This window comes from Rhinatrema bivittatum, chromosome 7 (assembly GCF_901001135.1).
Source record: "Rhinatrema bivittatum chromosome 7, aRhiBiv1.1, whole genome shotgun sequence".
Classification (NCBI taxonomy): Eukaryota; Metazoa; Chordata; class Amphibia; order Gymnophiona; family Rhinatrematidae; genus Rhinatrema; species Rhinatrema bivittatum.
The window spans coordinates 91,985,889-92,008,944 of record NC_042621.1 but is presented as its reverse complement, the minus strand read 5'-3'; the positions used below and the strand labels follow the sequence as shown (position 1 = coordinate 92,008,944).

At 45.3% G+C, this 23,056-nt stretch overlaps 1 protein-coding gene across 10 annotated transcripts in view; it reads left to right on the top strand.

The window, feature by feature from the left end:
- The window catches only part of CBFB (core-binding factor subunit beta), a 261,658-nt gene that overhangs the window by 99,664 nt on the left and 138,938 nt on the right, over positions 1–23,056 (top strand). For 8 of the 10 annotated variants that reach the window (XM_029608699.1, XM_029608694.1, XM_029608695.1 and 5 more), the window contains exon 4: positions 14,385–14,501. The exons of the other annotated variants lie outside the window; for them this stretch is intronic. In XM_029608699.1, coding sequence (XP_029464559.1) covers positions 14,385–14,501 — 117 coding nt within the window. The remainder of the gene's footprint in view (positions 1–14,384; positions 14,502–23,056) is intronic. 10 annotated transcript variants of the gene reach the window in all.

Below are 23,056 nucleotides of genomic sequence, written 5' to 3'. Positions count from 1 at the left end.
CTCTCAAGCTTCTGAGGGTCCATCTGGAAACCTTTATTTGAAACAATGTACCCTAAGAAAGGCACAGATTCCTTGTGGAATTTGCATTTAGACAGCTTGGTGTATAGATGATTCTCGCAAAGTCTCTGCAGTACTCTTTTGACATCCTCCAGATGGGTATTCAGGTCCTGGGAAAATATCAAGATGTCGTCTAAGAACACAACAACACATTGGTAGAGTAAATCACGCAGAATGTCGTTCATCATGTTTTGGAAGACAGCCGAAGAGCATCACCAGGTATTCAAAGTGCCCATCCCTGGTATTAAAAGCCGTCTTCCATTCATCGACAGAGCGGATGTGAACTAGATTATAGGCTCCTTTGAGATCAAGCTTGGAGAATATCTTGGCTCCCTGTAGTCTATTGAATAGCTCCGAGATGAGTGGTAAGGGATAGCGATCCTTTACAGTGATCTCATTTAGACCTCTGTAGTCAATACATGGACGCAATGTTCCGTCCTTCTCCCCCACAGAGAAGAAGCCTGTGCAGGCAGGAGACTTGGAGGGTCTTATGAAGCCTTTTTGAGGATCCTCTTGGATGTACGCTGACATCGCTTTGTTTTCTGCTACGGAGAGAGGGTAAACCCTTCCTTTGGGTGGTTCTGTGTTACGCTTCAAATTGATGGCGCAGTCATAAGATCTGTGTGGAGGTAGTATTTCAGCAGCTTCCTTGGAAAATACATCTTGAAAAGATGCACATTGAGGCGGCAACCCAGGCAGTAATGGGGTAGTTTGGCATGCAGGGTATTGCAGGGACTTCATCAGGCACTTGCCATGGTAATCTGGACCCCAACGTGAAAGCTCCAAAGTGGCCCAGTTGAATTGTGGCATATGTATCTGCAGCCACGGTAGTCCAAGTACTAAGGGGTGCATGGTCTTCTCTAGCACAAAGAAGGAAATAGTCTCTGTATGAAGAGCACCGGTATGCAAGCTCACTGGTTCTGTGAGCAGGGTTACTTCACCCGGCAAGGGCTCCCCATGGATAGAAGACAAAAGTAGCGGAGACGTCATGGGAGTGGTGGGGATCTGCAAATGTTCCACAAGACGTTTCAAATGAAATTTCCCCCCTGCCCCAGAATCCACTAAGGCGAGGGTCTGATATTCTAGAGATACGCAGATTAAAGAGACAGGTAGAGAGAGTGGAGGAGAGGGTGCAGTTAGACCTCCCACAGGACTTAGGTCTGCCAGTTTCCCGGACATATAGGGCATGTTTGTACAACATGACCAGCTTGTCCACAATACATGCATAGTCCCAACCTCTTTTGCGTTCTTCTCTCTTTGGAAGTTAAATGGCTGCGGCCTAATTGCATTGGTTCTTCTTTGCCAGCCACAGGGCCCGAGAGTGTAGGTCTAGGTATAGACTTGACTCGAGTCTCTCCCTGAAGTGGTCTTCTGGGACTCTTGGCCTCTTGGACCTTGTCACGAAGTCAGTGAGCAATCCTGGTTGCCAACTTCATTAGTTCAACTAAGGTCTCAGGCATCTCTCGAGCCGCCAGTTCTTTTTTTAGCTGAGTGTTCAGACCTTCAAAGAAGAGGGTCTTCAGGCATCTAGGGTCCCAATGTAATTCTGACGCCAATGTCTTGAATTCTGTGGCGAAGTCTGGTAAAGGTTTATTACCTTTTTTCAGATGAACCAACGTAGATCCTGCTGTCGTGTACCGGGCAGGGTCATCGAATACTGATCTGAACAGTTCAAGGAACCCGGCAAGATGATTCAGGATAGGGTCATTGCGCTCCCACAGCGCTCCCACAGCGGAGAGGATCAAGCCAACGCTCTTTCCGTCCAGATAAAAGTGGTCTTGGCATAAGCTGTTAGGAAAATGATTAGGTTTGCAGATAAGTGCATGCAACATTGATGAAACCTCTACATCTCCAGACGTCACCTGAGAAGCGTGTTGGACAGTAGTATTGACTGTCACTTCTGGCGTGTAACTTCTTTACCTGCGGTGGTTGATGTATTTATCTGTGCATGCAACTGGTTGAAGGCAGTAGTCAAGTTATCCAGCGAGTTCTGTTGTTCAGCGATTTCGTGGCCGGGCCAGGCCAGGAATGGCCTGCAATGCGGTGAGCGGAGCCGAATCCATGGATTTAGCAATCTGTTTATGGTTTTGCGGAGTTGGAGTTGATTCTTGGCATTGCGGTGATGACCACGCCCATGAGGAAGAGCCCCCGTGAGGAGCTGCAGTACCAGGCTAACTCGAGACACACAAACACAGTGATATGTCTTTTATTGTACAGCTTGACGATACCACCAGAGGTGTCAGTAGTGAGGTGATCCAGTAGTAGCAGTCCAGGGACACTCGGCAGAGGGGACCCGTCTCCCAATGAGAGTGGGTGGTAGCACACGGTGGTATAGGGAACTCTGGAAGCAGTTCCCAGTGCTGAGCTGTAGGTTAAGACGACTTAATTAGATAGATTACTCACTAAGTTGGTAGCTGTATAGATGTAGATCCCAGCAGGCAGAAGTAGTTGAATACAGGCACCGAGGCAGGGAGAGCAGGCCCTCAAGGAGCGAGTACCTGATCCACCATTGATCTGACCCAGTATGGCATGTTCTTATGTTCTTATGATCCCTGATAGGCACCTGAAAGAAAGCAAAGGGCCCCCGAGGAGCGGGTACCCAGGTTAGATGAAATACCCCGAAGGGCAGAGAGAGCTTCCAGCGGCAGAGTAGCTCAGACCGGAGGCATTCCAATCCATCCAATCCTTGCTAACTCGATTTGTTAGGCAAACGAAGGCAGGGCTAATACCCGGATGGCGTTATGTCACTCGAGGGGGGGTTCCCGCCATGACGTGGATAAAGATGTGGGTGGCATGCGTGCGCGCACCCTAGGAGGCCCTCAGGAGAAACATGGTGGATAGCCTCGCCATAGCCGTTCAGGGGACGCTGGAGAGAGCGGCAAGCAGATGCGACGGTAGCCATCTTCCCAAGGCTGGTGGGGATAGCAGAGAGAAAGGTGAGGCACAGAGGTCGAAGCCATCTGAGACCGGACGCAACAGGTTTATGGCATGACGTGACTCCCCGGTCTTCTATTTTAATGGAAAGTTGCTCTTTAGTCTGCAGAAGTTTAGAAACATGTTTTTGTAGATCTGTGAACCGATCCTCCTGCTGTGAGATTACGGATTCTGTTGCTTGAATCTGTCTCTTATGTAAGTCCACACATTCTTTAAGGTCCTCTTAAAAAAAAAAAAAAAAAAAAAAAAAAAAGACTGCATTTTGGAAAGGCAATCCTCCAGTCTATCAGTTAGCGATTTAGTAACAGATTTTGAATTTTCCAGAGATATTTCCTTGATAACTTATGCTGGAAAGGAAACTTTAGTAGCAGAAACTTCCTGCACAGATTTGCTCTTGTTGGCCATGGTTTTCTGTGGCTTAGCAGACATATGAGGTGATTCCTGGATGACAAATTTGTCCATATAATCTCTCCAACAGATTACTAACAAATAGTAAGCACAAAAAGTAAGTAAACTAATAATAAAATTAGTATAGTAACAATAGTCCAGGACCTAGGATTGAGTGTAATAGGGGGATGCTTAGGAGCTCCAGCCGAGATATCTGCTCCCTTAGCAAGTCATGTCGTATGCTTATCTTGACTAGATTGTAAACTCCAGGTAGTCGAGAATCTCTTATATGTATCTCTACTATGTTTTAACAATGCTCTAACACCCATTAGTACCCCTCCAATCTCAACTCAAAGCCCTGCAACAATTCAAGTAGCTACCAAAACCAGTATGGCCACTGCGCAAACATCTGGTTAAGAATGTCTGACACCTTGCTGGACAGTAGTGGGCCACCTCGAGCTTGCTGACATGAGCCTAGTTGGTTTTTGGGAAGTTGTGGCCTGCTGATAGCAACCCAATATCCCCATGGCCTGCTGTGTTGCTAGGTTTACTCAGCTTTTGAACCTCTTTCCTGCTTTGTACATCTGACTCGAGCATGTCCAGATTCCGTTACAAGTGCTTGTATTCCCCACCTCTGTTGGTTGGCTATTCAGACTTTTGCTGACTCTCTCAGATTCTTACAGTCCCATACTTACTTATTGTTCAGGCCCTCTTCCATTTCTTACTGCCAAGTTGTATAACATCATACAGCCACCAAAATAGTGAAAATATTGTCCAAAATCATCTGGTCTCCTGCATATTGATGTTTGAGTTTTATCCATATTCTCTCCTTTTATATTACCCCTGCCTTTTTAGAAGTCTGATGCAGTTGTACCACTTATGTTAGGGTTTTCACCACCACTCCTTGCAGGCTACCCCTAACTTCCTTGGAAGCCAGATGCAGTTGTACCACTTATGTCAGGGTTGCCCAGTTAAAATGTACCCATTTGGGGAGGCAGAAAATTTAAAACTTGGGAGTTTTTTGTGGCTAACTTCCAAAATTAGGTGAAAAAATCCTTTTGATTATTGACATCGATATGTATTGGAAACATGCTTGCATTCAGTCATCTTTGTTATGGTTTGCTTTGGTAGCCTGTGACTTGAATGTATATTGCATGTCAGTGTCAGAGGGGAGAAAGAAAAATAAATAATTGCAGTATTAACAAATTACAGTTGAGCAAATTGAGAAACAAGGCAAAAAATTAACTTGCTCAAGTCGTTGTCGTGACTGCTACTCCAGATAAAAGGACCACTTTAGTATTTTTAAATTGCATTGAGCGTGCACATTTTGTCTTTTGAAGATTAAATTCTTGAAAACATGGCCTATTTTGCGCATTAGTCTAAGCCTTGTAATCCAAATTATAGCATTACCAAATTCCAAGACACACATCTAAATTTAAATTTTGGCTTTAACATTTTTGTTGAAGTTTCTTTCTAGTCTGTGAGTGACACTGAATTTACATTGTGATGTGCAATACTTGAATTTCAGGTATCTCGTAAATTGCTGGCTGAGTATAGGTACATTTTGTTGAAGGCTGATGTTCTCAAACCTCAGGAAGAAGGACTTTACAGTGGTAGTGATTTTTTGTTGCAGGAGTGATCACTTTAAAGGGTTCCATTAGAGCAGGGGTGGACGAGCTTTTTTTTGCTGGGGCCACATTACAAGTTATCAAGCACAACGAGGGCCGGATGGGTGTCCCCCTTGGAGCTTCTTGACACAGCAATCAAATCCCCAACACTTGCTGCAGGCATTTCAGTAACCAGCAGGCTTAAATCCCATCAATTTTAGCACCTAAGGAGTCCCTTTAATCATGGATCCCAGCTTCTACCAAAATCAGAAAACTTTCAATCCACAAAGACAAGCTAGCAGACTACCTCACTTCAGTCACAAATGCAGAACACACAGATCCTCACCAAATAAAAATTAAAAGGCCATAAAGTATAAATAGTGCAGACAAAAACCTGGACTGGAAACCTCTAAAAGCCAGACTCATATGCAGCCAGACTCATATGCAGTGCAATAATGCATAAGAACATAAGAAATTAATTTATTTACCGGCATTCGCGATGAATATCGCATCATGCCGGTTTACAATTAACAGGTGGTGAAGGAACACAAAATAATAAATAATAATAATAAACATTAACAGGTGTTGATAAAAGGTTGCAGTTACAATAAAACAAGGGAATTACACAACTTGGAACCGAGAAAAGGAGCTAGGAATTTAACATAGAGAACAAGATTGCCAATTAATGGTGTGAACTAAGTTACGGCATTTGCAACATTAATGAATTACACTGTTGAGGTGTAGAGTTATTATTTACCATGTTAAGAAAAAGTCTAAGCGTTAGTTAATGGTAAATTAAGGTTAGTTGGGGTCTGGAAAGGCTTTCATAAATAACCACGTTTTGAGTCTTTTCCTAAATGTAGGAAGGCAGGGTTCCTGTCGCAAATCTGGTGGGATGGAGTTCCAAAGTGTCGGTCCTGCAGTGGAGAAAGCCCTGTCTCTGGCGGTTATGTGCCGAGTGGTTTTGGAGTGTGGTACTTGTAGGGATTCTCTGTATGACACTCTGATGGGTCTGGAGGATGTATATTTTCTGAATGGAATTTGAAGGTTAAGCGGAGAGTATTGATGGATGGCTTTGTAAATAGTAGTTATGGACTTATTTATGATTCTGTGGTGAATTGGCAGCCAGTGTAGGTCTTTGAGGATTGGAGATATGTGGTCTCTTCTCCATGTGTTTGTTAATATTCTCGCTGCCGTGTTTTGAACCATCTGAAGGGGTTTAGTGTGAGATGACGGGAGACCTAATAGAATAGAGTTGCAATAATCTAATTTAGTGAAGATTATTGATTGCAATACTGTTCTGTAGTCATGAAGTTGCCATGCTGGGTCAGACCATGCTGAGTCAGACCAAGGGTCCAGCATCCTGTTCCCAACAGAGGCCAAACCAGGCCACAAGAACCTGGAAATTACCCAAACACTAAGAAGATCCCATGCTACTGATGCAATTAATAGCAGTGGCTATTCCTTAAGTAAACTTGATTAATAGCAGTTAATGGACTTCTCCTCCAAGAACTTATCCAAACCTTTTTTGAACCCAATTACACTAACTGCACTAACCACATCCTCTGGCAACAAATTCCAGAGCTTTATTGTGCGTTGAGTGAAAAAGAACTTTCTCCAATTAGTCTTAAATGTGCTACTTGCTAACTTCATGGAATGCCCCCTAGTCCTTCTATTATTCAAAAGTGTAAATAACCGATTCACATCTACTCGTTCGAGACCTCTCATGATCTTAAAGACCTCTATCATATCCCACCTCAGCCGCCTCTTCTCCAAGCTGAAAAGCCCTAACCTCTTCAGCCTTTCCTCATAGGGTTGCTGTTCCATCCCCTTTATCATTTTGGTTGCCCTTCTCTGTACCTTCTCCATCGCAACTATGTCTTTTTTGAGATGCGGCGACCAGAATTGTACACAGTATTCAAGGTGCGGTCTCACCATGGAGCGATATAGAGGCATTATGCAGAAATAGAAATATCACCATTCGTCATAAAACAAAATCAAGAAATATAAATCAGTCATAACAGTGAGGAAACCATATTAATAAAAAGAATATTTCAAAACAGGTGTCATATAGAACACAACCTAATAATTAAGAATAAGGGTAAAAACATTTTCTTACATTTTCCCAAAATCAAATATTTCAAAACAGCAAACATATCAAACACCCAATAATTAAAACTATTAAGGATAAAAAAAATCCCTCTCTCTCCATACCTGGTAACTTTTTATTTCCAGTCACCCTGAGATGATAGAGGATTAGTAGGGGGAAGGAGAGGAGGATATATGCAAACTTCCTCCTTTCTATCCTACACAGACGCTTTTATTCACATACATGCATCCTTCTACCCTTTCTTCTTCTCACTCCCCTCTTCTACTTCCTCCCTCCCTTTTCCCTTCCTTCTCACTAACCCTGTCTCACTCACCCTCCTTCCCTCTGTCACTCCATCCCCTCACCCTCTTCCCTTCACTCTGTCACTCCCTCACTTCCAATCACCCTTTTCCCTTGTTTCATTCTCACCCTTCCCTCTGTCACTCATCCCTCATTCACTCCCTCCTATTCCTCCCTTCTTTCTTCTGTCACTCACTTTTACTCCCATTCACTCCCCCTCTCACTCTCCTTCCCACTCAATCCCTTTCCTACTGTCATTCACCCTCTTCTCTTTCATTCTCATCCTTTCCCATTCAGTAACTCATCTATCCCTCCCATTCATTCCCTTCCCTGACACTCACCTCCTTCTGTCATGTCCCTTCCATTTCAGTCACTCACTATCCTCACCCCTTTCCCTTCCTTCTCTCTGTCACTTAATGCCTTCCTCTCTGTCATGTCTGTCCTTTCCCTTACTATCCATCCATATTGCTCTCCATTCCTCACAGCAGTGAGGGATCTCTCTTCGCTGGCGGGTGGTGAGACCCCTGCCAGGGCACTGATGCGTGGGGCCTCTGCTTGCTAATGGGGTGTGGGATCCCCACCAGTATGCTGTTGCACAGGGCCTCTCCTTGCTGGCTGGGGTGGGAACCATATCGTCGTATGTTTTGTTTAAGTTGCTGCCTCCTGTTGCACTGATGCTCTGACCTGTCTGCTCAACTGTCAAGTGTCAACAAGGGCAACAGCTTGACCTTTGATGATGAAGTCAGACACTCGAGCAGGTAGGACTGAGCATTGGTGGGCCATACATAATGCAGTTTCCAAGTGATAAGCGGGTTGGACTAAAAACCTTGAGGGTCCGGATTTGACCCACAGGCCGTAGTTTGTCCACCACTGCATTAGAGAGTAGGATTCCTTTTAAGGAAGGGGGTCCCCAAACTTTTTTTTTTAAAAGGGGCTGCATGCAGCATTTCAAATCCCCATTAGTTAGACATGGTAAAGAATTTATATAATCAAGAAAGTGGAAGTCCACTTTTTGTCTGTGGATTGCAATTTAGTTTTAATTTTTGGCCAATTTTCTTTTAAACGGATGCATGCTTATTCTATTTTGTATACTTAGATTATATTGTAAATGTATGTTTTATAAATTGCTTAGGACTGGTTTTTAGATAATTATTATGATCTAAAAACTAGCTCCAAGTGACTTTTAGGTAAGCATCTAAAAATGGAATAAATAAATTGTAATAAAAACAATTCATAAAAGGATGGTGTCACCAGCAAGGAAACTGTTAATTATTGGCTCATCTTAGGTTATGAAGGCTTGCATATTTTCATATCATTGTTACTAATTCACAGCATAGTAACATATCAGAAAAAGACCAATGAGCCCATTCCATCTGCCAGGTTATTCTGTCCACATTGCTAAGGATACGTCCCAGTTGTCATCCACAGTGGATAAAGGTGACTGGCTACAACATCTCTTGTTATCTAGAGAATCGGGTTTTTTGTATTCCTTATTTGTACTTTGCCCTTGGGTAGTTGAGCATGCAAAACTGCCATTTAATTCCCTCCAACACGTCCACCTTTCTCACATTAACCACAAAGTCCAAAATAATTACATAGTAAATGACATCCGATAAAGACCAAAGTTTTCCATCCAATTTGGGTACATGCACACATGAAAACCCTTGTGCATCTCAACACTAGTTCCTGCCTACCCCAAGTCTTTTATCTGTCCTCTCAAGCCTTTTCCCACAACTGTTCTGAGCATGGCCAAAATCTGCTAAAGTGATTTCCTCTGCTAGTAGGCTATTTCAGGCCAGCAATATTAGGATGGTCATTGCTCAAACTTCCAAGATTCTCTGCATACCCTATCAGATACTCAGCTAGGTGAGTGCCTATGTTTCTGGTAGATCTTCTAGTTATTTGCATACTTGCAGCCTGCCAGACACTCAATTGCTAATTTGATTCTGTTATCACAGCCTAATCTAAATAGCTATTATTACTAATGAGCTTCCTAGGTCCCCTTCATAGTTGTGAGACAGACATGGTTGCATGAGCAAATGTATTTCTGCTAGGACTTTTTATTGCTTTTAGTTAAAGTACTTGCAGTACAAAATCAATCAGTTCAAAAAACAGAAAAGGTGACTACGAAGAGCAGCTAGAAAACTATGACTTCAAATGCTTGTAGTCTGGACAACAAAATCCCAGACCTGCAGGGCCTAATGATGGAGGCAGACATGGACATTGTTGCTGTTATGGAGACATGGTTCACTGATTCTCATGATTGGGATACGGCCATCCAGGGCTATAACTTAAGAAAGGTCAGAAAGGACAGAAAAGAGGAAGGAGTAGCTCTTTATGTCAGAAACAATATCCAAGCACCTGAATTGCAAGGGACTTGTGTAGAGAAGCATTATGGACCGGCCTGAAAAAAAGATGGGGCTTCCATTGATCTACAGGCCACCGACTCAAACAGAAGAATTGGACAGAGAATTCATCAAAGTCATCCAAAAAATGGGAAAGAAGGATGAAATGTTGCTCATTGGAGATCTTAATCTGCCAGATATGGATTGGAAAATCCCGTTTGTGGAATCTACGAGAAGTAGAGAGATAGGTGCTCTTCAAGGGGCTCTGCTCAAACAAATGGTAATGGAACCAACGAGAGAGGGTGTGATACTCGATCTAATGCTCACTAATCGTGATAATGTGTCTAATGTTCAGGTAGGGGTTCACCTGAGCACCAGTGATCATTAGATGATATGGTTCAATTTTACGAATAGGATACAGAGAATTCACACGAAGACTCGCGTTTTGAATTTTGCAAATATTGACTTTGTCAAAATGGGGACAAACCTGGAGGAAGATCTGGAAAACTGGAAGAAAATGGGTGAGGTGGAACAATAGGGGGCCAAGTTCAAAGGAGCTATTACAAAGGCAACAATCTATGGGGTACATTTTCAAAAACAGCGCGCGCGTACTTTTGTTCGCGCACCATGCGTGAACAAAAGTATGCTGGATTTTATAAGATACGCACGTATCTTATAAAATCCGGGGTCGGCGCGCGCAAGAGGGTGCACATTTGTGCAACCTGTGCGCACCGAGCCCGGCGTGCGCTGCCTGTTCCCTCCGAGGCCGATCCGAAATCGGAGCGGCCTCGGAGGGAACTTTCCTTCCGCCTCCCCTTCCCCTCCCTTCCCCTACCTAACCCACCCCCCCCCCGGCCCTATCTAAACCCCCCTACCATTGTCGGCAGATTTACGTCTGTTGGAGGTAGGTGTAAATCTGCGCGCGCCAGCGTGCTGCTGGCGCACCATCACCAGACCCGGGGACTGGTCCGGAGGCCTCGACCACGCCCCTGGGCCGGCATCACGCCCCTGACACGCCTCCCGCCCTGCCCCGAAATTCGCACCACCCACCCGACACGCCCCCTTTGCAAATCCCCGGGACTTACGAGCGTCCCAGGGCTTGCGCGCGCCGCCGAGCCTATGCAAAATAGGCTCGGCACGCGCAGGGGCCTTTTAAGAGGGTTACGCGCATAATTTATGCGCGTAACCCTCTTAAAATCCGGCCCTAAATGTTAGAAAAAGAACAGATCTGGTTTTCTAAGGAAGTGGCTGAAAAAATAAAGGCAAAAAGCATTTAGGATGTATAAAGGATCATATTCACAAGGTAATTCGGGTATTACTAAATGTCTCCAATAAATTTCTTCACTGGATCAAGATGCCACACTGCAGCAGAATTCACCACCCAATCTCATATGCCACAAACCGTCCAGTATATATATCAAAATTCCAAGTTACCATCTACATAACCCAAAGATCAAATGAAGATAAATAATATATCCATCAATTATTGAAAAGGTTACAGTTAATTCACCATATCCATATATGTTTAAAGTTCCAAATTCACCATCCAGAACTGACGTGTTCACTTTGAAAACTGTCATCAGTACAAAGTACCTGCAAACATTTGAATGTGCTTTATTGTACAGGTAAATTTTAAAAAGACACAATGCACATTAACTTGAAATACAATCTTTGCTTGCTATTTTTTGATCTATCTCAAAACATGCCCCACATATCTCCCCTAATTGTAGCTAAAAATATGTACATTGTGAAACACCATGGTTCTAATTATACCGAGGAAGGCTTTCAAAATTATCCTCTAGCACTCTAACATCCTTTCAGCTTTGATCACCACCTTGTAATACTCTTTCATTGCCTTGAAATCATCTACTAGTTAGGGGAGCCCTGACCAAAGTGCCGCAAATGAGCAGTAGAGAGCAGTTCTACCGCGCATGCGCAGGTGAGCACGTTGGCCAGAGCGGAGCGTGCCCGAAAAAAAAAAATGGCGCTGGGTCCATAGGAGCAGGAGCGGCGGCGGCTAGGAGCAGCAGCGGCGACGAGGGCGCGCGGGAGGGAGGGAGGGACACCCCCCGTCTGCCGGTTGTGGATGAGCTGAAAGGGGAGGGGATTGAGAGAGGGAGAGTGAGTTGAGGGGAGGGAGGGGGGGGAGGGAGGAGAGGGGGAGGGAGTGGGAAGGAAATGGACCGAAAATTTTATTTTAAATGTAGCCCGTTGTTACGGGCTTAACGGCTAGTCATATATAATCAACAACCCAAAGTAGCTTTCTTGATTTGTGAATATCACTCACCCCATTATGTGGCACAAAAATGAATGGTCAAGGCTTTTTTCCTTCTTTTATTTTTACAGTGCAACAAAACCGCTAGCATTCACAGTTCGCACAACACAAATTCAGGCAGCTATGCAAAAGAACTCCCTTCTCCCAATTTGCATGATAATACAAACAGGTCATCTGTTCCTAAGGGGCTGCCTACCCCTTCTTACATTCCTGGAATTCTGGGGCTCCCTTTGCTCTCAGCCTACATTATATTCTAGGCTAGAGGAGACAGCCTGTTTTCAGAATTCCCTGTCTTAAGGCGGACTAGGTCCAGATAGACAAGGCCTGTTCTTAAGGTGTTCCAAGGTTATTGAAGTTTTCAATTTTCATGAAACCAGGAAAGGAGAGGATTTGGGTGGGGGAAAAGGACTTTATCACAGCAGTGAGGGGGAGGGTGTGTTTTCTCTACAGCCAGATAAAGGTATATTATTTGTTTTACCCTCCTGTAACTAAATCAGCACTTCAGTAACTGGAAGAAAGGGATCTCAGAGGAGAAAAATTGAAAACTTCAGTGAACCTTAGAACACCTTAAGAACAGGATTTGGCTATCTGGACCCAGTCCGCCTTATATGGCTAAAAATTACACACACAAAAAGTAGGCGTGTACTAGGTGGGTCGGGGATTAAATTACTTAACCAGCCAGTGCTAAATATTGGGCCCTTTGTATTTAATTACAGTATGTATTCCAGAGAAGACACTGCCCCAAGTTTTTCTTCCTTCTAGTCTGTGTTAATAGTGAGAAGCAGCAGAACCAGGTAACTTCAATCAGATGGAAGTGCCAGCTCCCATCTCAGCTTGCTGTGTTGGAGCACAGTGCTCTTCATATTGCCCAGAATGGACAAAACTGGTCATCAACTCAATGGCAGTGGCTTCTGCAACACCTGGAAGGTTTTGCCCTTGTGTTTTGGCATTTGTAATGAAAGAAAAGAGATTTTTAATAGAGAGCATCACAAAATAAACAAGCAAAGATAAAAAATACCACATGAGTGTCTGACCCATCTGTACATAGCAGCAATCATCTTGTACCCCCATGCGAAAAACATATTGAACAGGACTAGGTCCGATACAAAAGGGAAACTTTTGTCTAGATCGTGCACCCAAGGGACAGATTTGTTTAATTGGAAGGGAGGGGGATGAAGATAATTTTGATTATAGCCCAGCAAAATGGAATTCATGTAACAGTTATATGTAAGGGATGCTAATGCAGTCAAGCGAGGTTGAATATGATCATTTGAAAGATCAGTGCCACTGAAGTTTGTCTGAACTACCCTTCATCACATTAGCATCCGTGTAGCTGTAAAAAGGCATATTTGTATAAATTTGGTAAGCTCCTAAGTAGTGTGTTTTTTACATTTCAGTATAGTATTCTCCCCAGAGAGTTTGTGAAATATATGAAATTTTCTTCTCAAGAGCTAGTACAAGTTTGGGTGTTTACTACTGGTCATTAAAATTTTAAGAACCTGAGAAAAATAATAACTTCTATTGGTGACAGAAGGGAGCATTAATTTGTAAGGGCTTGTTCAAAACAAAAATATGGCTGTCCATTGAGCATTATACATCATGCTGCTAAGTGTTGAAAAAGACGAGAAAAAAGATGCAACCAGGGTAAATGCATTGAGTACATAAAATTTCCAGCACTCACTGCAAAGATGAATTTCACTCCTCACACTTACCCAGTGCTCACTCCTCCTGTTCTCTAGTTGTGTCCTTGTTCATCTGCATTTCTGTAGACTGCGTATGTAATTGTCCTGTTATTGTGTAATTTTCTGTTGCCAGGAATTTTACACAATATTACAGTCTATGCATGTGCAGATGAAAAAGGACACAATGGACACTATCATCAGGTTAAACAAAAAATCCTAAAAGTGTACTGGGATTTGGATCCCTATCAAAGTCCATTAAGGCTGATAGACGTTGGTGACTGTTTGGAAGGTACAGTGATGTTTCCCTCTTTGTGATTTGAACCTTTCATTGTTAATGGAGTGTGTACCTGTTCATTGTATCTCACCATTCTGTTGACAGCCTTTACATCAGAGTAGTCATAAACAGAAATATCCCATTGTTTCCATCTTTAACATTGAGCTCTTGGCAACAGAGCATGTCTTAGCACCCCAAATCAAAGCTATGTTGTTGTTCATACAAAGCTGTGATACTTGTCTACGTTTATATTTCTTCAAACTTTGGTGAAGTAATTGGTTTTTCTTTGTAGTGCTTCAGCTCCACATAAGGTGATGTGGATAAATAAGAACAATGCAGTTAAAATGGATGCAAAATAACCACATGAGCACTGTGTGCCCAGGTCCCCATTTCTTTGTGATTTCATTGGTAATGTCTGTTTTTCCATATTGCAGGTGTACCTAAAAGCTCCTATGATTCTGAATGGTGTTTGTGTGATCTGGAAAGGCTGGATAGACCTGCAGAGATTGGATGGAATGGGCTGCCTGGAGTTTGATGACGAGCGAGCACAGGTAGGGGGCTTCCCATTGCTTAAAAAGTGTAATTTATAAAACAGCAGGCCTAATGCTAGGAGCACTGAGAGGAGAGGATCACCTTGCTGGTGGCTAGAAAGAATCAGTAAGTACTCCTTGGAGAAATCTTTAAAACTTAAAAGTATTGGGGAGAAGTAAACTTTAGGGTATATAATTTAGTGTGTTTGTGTGTTTGTATTTTAAATAGGTAGTCAGAAAGTCAGACAACAAACAGAAGTTTGTGTGTTTGTATTTTAAATAGGTAGTCAGAAAGTCAGGCAACAAACGGAAGTGTGTTTGTATCGCAGTGATAGAGAGGAGCATCTTGGTGGCGGGCTGACGCTTTATGTCCGGGGTGGCATAGAGTTCAACAGGATAAAGATTCTGCATGAGACTAAATGTACAATTGAATCTTTATGGGTAGAAATCCCTTGTGTGTTGGGGAAGAGAATATTGATAGGTGTTTCTACTGTCCATTTGGCCAAAATGGTGAGACAGACGGTGAAATGTAAGAGAAATTAGGGAAGCTAACCAAAACTGGTAGTGCAGTAAAAATGGGAGATTTCAATTACCCCAATATTGACTGGGTAAATGAAACATCAGGGTATGCTAGAGAGATAAAGTTCCTAGATGGAATAAAAGACAGATTTATGGAGCAATTGGTTCAGGAACCGATGAGAGAAGGAGCAATTTTAGATCTGATTCTGAGTGGAGCGCAGGATTTTGTGAGAGAGGTAACAGTGGTGGGGCTGCTTGGCAACAGTGATCATAATATGATCAAATTTGAATTAATGAGTGGACAGGGGATAGTTTGTAAGTCCATGGCTCTAGTGCTAACCTTTCAAAAGGGAAACTTTGATAAAATGAGAAAAATAGTTAGAAAAAAACTGAAAGGTGCAGGTACAAAGATAAAAAGTATGCAACAGGCACAGACAAAAAAAATACCATTCTAGAAGCACAGACAAAGATGTATTCCATGCATTAACAAAGGTGGAAGGAAGACAAAATGATTACCGGCATGGTTAAAAGGTGAGGTGAAAGAGGCTATTTTAGCCAAAAGATCTTCATTAAAAAATTGGAAGAAGGATCCTTCAGAAGAAAATAGGATTCAGCATAAGCATTGGCAAGTTAAATGTAAGACATTGATAAGACAGTCTAAGAGAAAATTTGAAAAAACGTTGGCCGTAGAGGCAAAAACTCATAATAAAAACTTAAAAAAATATATCCAAAGCAGAAAACCTGCAAGGGGGTTGGTTGGACGGTTGGATGATCAAGGGGTTAAAAGGGCACTTAGAAAAGATAAGGCCATCGCGGAAAGATTAAACAATTTCTTTGCTTCAGTGTTTACTAAAGAGGATGTTGGAGAGATACCCGTTCCGGAGAAGGTTTTCATGGGTGATGATTCAGATCAACTGAACCAAATCACAGTGAACCTGGAAGATGTGGTAGGTCTGATTGACAAACTGAAGAGTAGTAAATCACCTGGACCAGATGGTATACACCCCAGGGTTCTGAAAGAACTAAAAAATGAAATTTCTGAACTATTAGTAAAAATTTTTAACATATCATTAAAATCATCCAATGTTCCTGAAGATTGGAAGATGGCAAATTTAACCTGCATAGTTAAAAAGGGATCCGGGTGTGATCCGGGAATCTATAGACTGGTGAGCCTGACTTCAGTGTTGAGAAAAATCGTGGAAACTGTTATAAAGAATAAAATCACAATACATTTAGAAAGACATGGTTTGATGGGACACAGCCAACATGGGTTTACCCAAGAGAAGTCTTCCCTCACAAATCTCTTACATTTTTTTGAAGGGATGAATAAACGTGGATAAAGGTGAACTGGTAGATGTGGTGTATTTGGATTTTCAGAAGGTATTCGATAAAGTCCCGCATGAGAGGCTTCTAAGAAAACTAAAAAGTCATGGATGGGATAGGAGTTGTTGTCCTTTTGTGGAGTGCAAGTTGGTTAAACGACAGAAATCAGAGAGTAGGATTAAATGGTCAGTTTTCACAGTGGAAAAAGATAAACAGTGGAGTGCCTCAGGGATCTGTACTTGGACTTTTTAATATATTTATAAATCTGGAAAGGGATAGGATGAGTGAGTTAATCAAATTTGCAGATGACACATAATTATGCAGAGTAGTTAAATCTCAAGCGGTTTGTGATGAATTGCAGGAGGACCTTGCGAGACTGGATGATTGGGCTTCCAAATGGCAGATGAAATTTAACATGGACAAGTGCAAAGTGATGCAGAGGGAAAAATAACCCTTGCTGTAATTACGCAATGTTGGGTTCTATCTTAGGAGTTAACAACCAAGAAAGAGATCTAGGCATCATAGTACATAATGCATTGAAATCATTGGCCCAGCGAGTTGTGGCGATCAAAAAAGCAAACAGAATGTTGGGAATTATTAGGAAGGAAATGGAAAATAAAACTGAGGATGTCATAATGCCTCTGTATCGCTCCATAATGAGACCACACCTTGAATACTGTATACAATTCTGGTCACCACATCTCAAAAAAGGATATAGCTGCACTGGAGAACGTGCAGAGAAGGGTGACCAAAATGATAAGGGGCATGGAACGGCTGTCCTATGAGGAAAGGCTAAAGAAGTTAGGGCTGTTCAGTTTGGAGAAGAGATGGCTGAGGGAGGATTTGATAGAAGGGTACAAAATCATGAAAGCACTTGAACAAGTTAATGTAAATCAGTTATTTACTCTGTCAGATAACAGAATGACCAGGGGGCACTCCATGAAGTTAGCAAGTAGCTCATTTAAAACAAATCGAAGAAAATTTCCTAGCATGTAGCCAGATGGACTCAGGACCAATGGGTTAAGTCCTATTCTGCTAGCAGATGGAGACTGAGTCTGATTTCAAAGCTGACGTCACCTTAGATATACCCCTGCAGTGAGCTCAACTCTTCTGTATCTCTCCGTCTCCTTGCAGATGCGGACACTATTCCATACACTGGAATAGTGTTAAGAATTACAGCAAAGAAGAACAATTTTTTACCTTAAAGATCGAGCCCCGCTCTCCTACGGTGATACCTAAGGGTCCCTCCCCCAGTTGAGAATTCCTGAGGTGATTTTTGATATCCCTCAGAGGTGTGCCTTGGTCTGGTAGCCGGTTCCCGGCGTGGACTTAGCCCCCAGAGTGGCTTAAAGGCAGCGGATGCACAACCGAGCATGGCGGTGAAAGTAAAGCCGTATCCCCCCACAGCTGGAGACCATTTCGGCACGAGATCGGTAAGCGCCGAGACCAGGTAAGCAGAAAACTTTAATTTCCTAGCATGTAGCAGATGGACTCAGGACCAATGGGTATAGTGTACTCCTGATAGCAGTTGGAGACGGATCAGATTTCAATCTGACGTCAGCCCTAGTACATATACCCCTGCAGGAAGTGCAGCTCTTCAGTATTCTCTATCTCCATAGCAGTTAGGGACTATTTGCATGCTCTCACAGCATGAGAACAAATTCAACGGAGAAAACCCAAGAAAATAAGAAGATTCTTATATATACAGACGAGACCTGCTCTCCAGCGGTGACACCCCCGGGTCCCTCCCCCAGTTGAGAATCCCCGAGGTGATTTCCGTGGTCCCTCGGAGGTAAGACTCGGTCCGGCGGCCGACTCGCGGCGGGGACCTAGCCCCCGATTTCGGGCGCGGCTGAGAGGCGGCGGGTGCAACCTCGAGTGCGGTGGTGAAGGTATTTGCCCTCTCACACTGCAGCTGGAGACTGCTCGGAATGAAACCGGGAAACGCCGAAAACAAGGTAAGGTAGAAATCTTCTTTAAAGACTCTGGTCTCCGAAGTTCGAGGAGTCGCACAGGTCGCCGGCCGGGACCTGTGCCACCAGGTTGATCCGCCTCAGTAGGGCTAGGCCCCGGTAAGATCCAAGGGTCTGCCCACGTGGAGACCTTCCGAGGTGGTCACCATCTTGCCCGCGTGGTTGCCGTCGCCATTGACTCTGTTCGCCGCCCCGTTCGCTGCCTCGACCTGTGCGCATAAAGGGCAAGCCGGGCGCACAAAACTATTCTACGCACAACTTCACATGCACAAGTACCGTGCGCATAAGTTGCACGCGTTCCACGCGTTTATGGGCCGGGCACATATCTACTACTTGTGCGCACACCGGCACGCACATCCTAAGCGTACACTCTTTCACGCGCACATAGTCGAAGTCCAGAGCACATATCAGACTCACGCATCTACAGCCATGGCACCAGTGGAAAAGGAGCTCAAGGCTCAGGGCCTCTGCCCAGCATGCCACTTCCGAGCCGCAAACACGAACAGGCTGACGCCCTGTGTATCCAGTGCGAGGAGGCCCTAGGGGATCCAGCCCAGGGCCAGTCCCATACGAGACTGAGTGCTAGCTCCTCAGTGAGTACTCCGGACCTAGCAAATTCCATAGGGGACACAGCGCCCCCTAGCTTGGACCCAGCGTCTATCTCCTGGGTGGAATTCTTCAAGAGCCTGCACACCTTAGTCCACATGCAAACATCTGATAACAAGGCCACAGCCCTCATCTGAGGATCTTTACGTCCCAGGCCCCTCTAGGCCCAGAGAAGGGACTCCACCACCCAGAAGCCCCACCTACAGGGACACGGAAAACTCGGAGGAGAAATCAGAACCCCTGGAGGAGGGGGAACTCCTTCCAGGGACAGAGCCTCACCGGACCAGAGACACACTGCACCAAGGACGAACTTCCAGACCTGGTCACCTACAGCCTGAAGGAACTTCCAGACCTGGTCACCTACAGCCTGAAGGAACTTGCTATCCCAGGCACAAGTGCCTCGGGGGAGCCTAAGACAAATCCCTTGCTAGAGGGACTCAATCAGACCTCCTGCCATTTCCTGCTGTTACAAGCCGTTCAACAGCTAATTGACCTGGAGTGGATTGTTCCAGAATCCACGTTCAAAGGGACACGGGCTATGGCAGCCATGTACCCTCTGGACCCGGCGGCCAAAGACCTTCTGACATGCCCAAAAGTGGATGCTATGGTCTGCGCGGTCTCGAAGCGCACTACGATCCCTGTGGAGGGAGCAGCAGCACTGAAAGATGCACAAGACAGACGTCTGGAATCCATCCTTAAACAGTCCTTTGACGTCGCTGCTATGTCCCCGCAAATAGCGGCCTGTTGCACCGTTGTGACACGGGCTTGCCTATCACAGAACAGGAGCAACACCCCTGGGGAAGCCATGGAACCAGCAGTATCATTCCTTGCGGATGCTGCTTCTGATCTGGTGCTCACTTCAGCTAGAGGAGTGTCATCAGTTGTGGCAGCCAGGAGGCAACTCTGGCTCTGAAACTGGTCAGCCGACGCATCTTCCAAAACAAGACTCACAAGGATGCCCTTCAAGGGATCCCTCCTGTTCGGCAGCGAATTAGAGAAACTTGCTAACAAATGGGCCGAGTCCCCACTACCACGGCTACCGGAGGACAGGATCAAGAAAAACCAGCAACCCTTCTCCCGATCCTTCAGGAGCAGAGGCTCACAGTGCTTCAATCCATACAGAAACACTTATCAAGCACCCCGTCCTACAGGCAGGAAACAGTCCTTTCGGAACAAGCACAACAAAAGGGGAACCAGCTCGGGTCCAGGCCTCAGCCACACCCCACAATGAGATTCAGCCGACCCGTCCAAAGGAAGACGCCATAGGGGGCAGACTTGCCCTATTCTACCAAAGATGGGTCGAGATAACTTCGGACAAGTGGGTCCTAACCATCATTTGAGAGGGATACTTCCTGGACTTCCTCCGAACACCTCCGGACAAGTTCTTGGAATCCCCCTGCCAAGACCCCTCCAAGAGGGTGGCAGTGGAAACTACACTGACCAGACTACTGGCCCTCGCGGCCATAACCCCAGTACCTCAACAGCAAATAAATATGGTGTATTATTCCATTTATTTTATCATCCCCAAGAAAGAGGGAACATTCAGGCCCATCCTGGACCTCAAGTCTGTCAACCGCCACCTGAGGATCCCCCACTTTCGCATGGAAACCCTACGCTCCGTAATAAGGGTGATACAACCGGGAGAGTTTCTCACATCCCTAGATCTGTTGGAAGCCTACCTACACATTCTGATCCACCAAGAACATCCATGATTCCTTCGCTTCAAAATCCTGGACCGTCACTACCAGTTCCGAGCATTACCCTTCGGGTTAGCCACAGCATCCTGGACGTTCACCAAGATCATAGTTGTCGTTGCGGCAACACTGAAGAAGGAAGGAATCCTCGTACATCCTTACCTAGACAATTGGCTGATCAGGGCGAAATCCACAGAGGAAAGTCACCAGGCAACCAACAGAGTCAAAACTCTACTGGAGAGCCTCAGATGGGTGATCAACACAAACAAGAGCTGTCTGCAGCCCTCACAGTCTCTAGAATACTTAGTCCGATTCGACACCAAGGAAGACAAGGTCATCATGACACAAACAAGGAGATCAAAACTGATGCACCTGTTGCAAACACTGCTGAGTGAACCTCGCCCCACAGCATGTGATTACCTACAAGTCCTCGGCCTCATGGCATCCACACTGGAAGTAGTGCCATGGGCACGACTCACATGAGACCCCTACAGCACTCACTTCTATCGCGATGGAATCCACTGTCCCAGAACTACACCGTACGTCTACAGCTCTCGGGCAGAGTTCAGACCCAACTACAATGGTAGTTAAAAGACGGCCACCTGAACCAGGGAACAAGATTATCCTCACTGACTTGGATTCTATTCACCATGGATGCCAGCCTATGAGGATGGGGAGCACACTACGAAGAGTTAACCGCCCAAGGGCAGTGGAATGCAGAAGAATCGGGATGGAACATCAATCGCCTAGAAGCCCAGGCAGTCAGACCTGCCTGCCTACGGTTCGGACACAGACTCAGAGACAAAGCGGTCAGAGTAATGTCGGACAATGCCACAACAGTGGCCTACATCAACCGACAGGGAGGAACCAGAAGCCAACAGGTCTCTCTGGAAATAGACCCCCTAATGTCGTGGGCGGAAGCGAATCTCTCAGCCGTCAACATCGCCGGGAAAGACAATATCGCGGCGGATTACCTCAGCAGAGAAAGTCTAAACCCAGGAGAATGGCAGCTGTTGACCACATTCTTCCAACTGATAGTGAACCGGTGGGGAACGCCAATCGTGGACCTTCTGGCAAACCGGTCCAACGCCCAAGTACCCAGCTACTTCAGCCGCATGCGGGAACCTCAGTCCCAGGGGATCGACACCCTGGTGCAGACCTGGCCACAGGAGACTCTATACGCTTTCCCGCCGTGGCCCCTATTTTGTGCAATCATTCACAAGATAGAACACAGGGGACCAGTACTTCTTGTGGCCCCGGACTGGCCAAGAAGACCATGGTATGCAGACATGCGAAGATTACTGACAGGGACACTCCTGCCAGTACCGCCACACAGAGACCTGCTCCATTAAGGGCCGATTCTCCACGAGGATCCAGCTCAATTCTCTCTTACGGTCTGGCTATTGAGAGGGCTCGCCTGAGGAAGAGCGGCTACTCGGGGGCAGTAATTGACACCCTGCTCCGAGCACGCAAGTTCTCCACATCTCTAACATACATAAGAATTTGGAGAGTATTTGAAACCTGGTGCGAGGACCACAACATCATACCTCGCTCAGTCAAAATTCCGGCGGTCTTGGAATTCCTATAGGACGGCCTGCAGAAAGGATTGTCCCTCAACTCCATCAAGGTACAAGTGGCTGCATTATTATGCTACAGAACCAAGAGCGAGAACGACAGCATAGCCTTTCACCCGGATGTTTCCCGCTTCCTGAAAGGAGTCAAACACATTCATCCACCCCTAAAGTGGCCAGTACCCCTTTGGAACCTCAACCTGGTCCTGGATTTCTTAGCAGTAGCCTTTTTCAGACCTCTCCGTTGCCTGTCTCTCTAACTATTAACATTGAAGGCAGTCTGTTCGGCCCATCGTACATCCGAGCTACAAGCACTGTCCTGCCGTGAGTCGTTCCTCAGGCTCACCCCCGGGATCATCCAGCTACGCAAGGTTCCCTCATTCCACCCCAAAGTGGTGTCTCACTTCCACCTCAATCAAACCATCTCACTACCATCACCAGATGAGCATAGGAATTCAGAGGAGGCTCGAAGTCTACGCCACCTCAACATAGAAAGACTCCTATCCAGATACCTAGAAATGTCGGAACCCGTACGAAAAACAGACCACCTATTCATCCTCCACAGCGGGAAGAGACAAGGGGAAGCGGCCTCGCGAGCAACCATAGCCCGCTGGATCAAAGAAGTCATCAAGGCGGCCTACGTAGAAGCAGGCAAGCCGCCGCCTCTACAAGTCAAGGCCCATTCTACTAGAGCCCAGGCAGTGTCCTGGGCGGAAACCAAGATGCTGTCATCTGATGAGATCTGCAGGGCGGCGACATGGTTTTCTATCCACACCTTCTCCAGGTTCTACCACCTGGATGTTCGTTCAGGCTTGGGAGGACACGGCATTTGCAAGGCCAGTACTAAGTGGGTCACGGGCAGCCTCCCACCCGGTTCGGGAGTAGCTTTT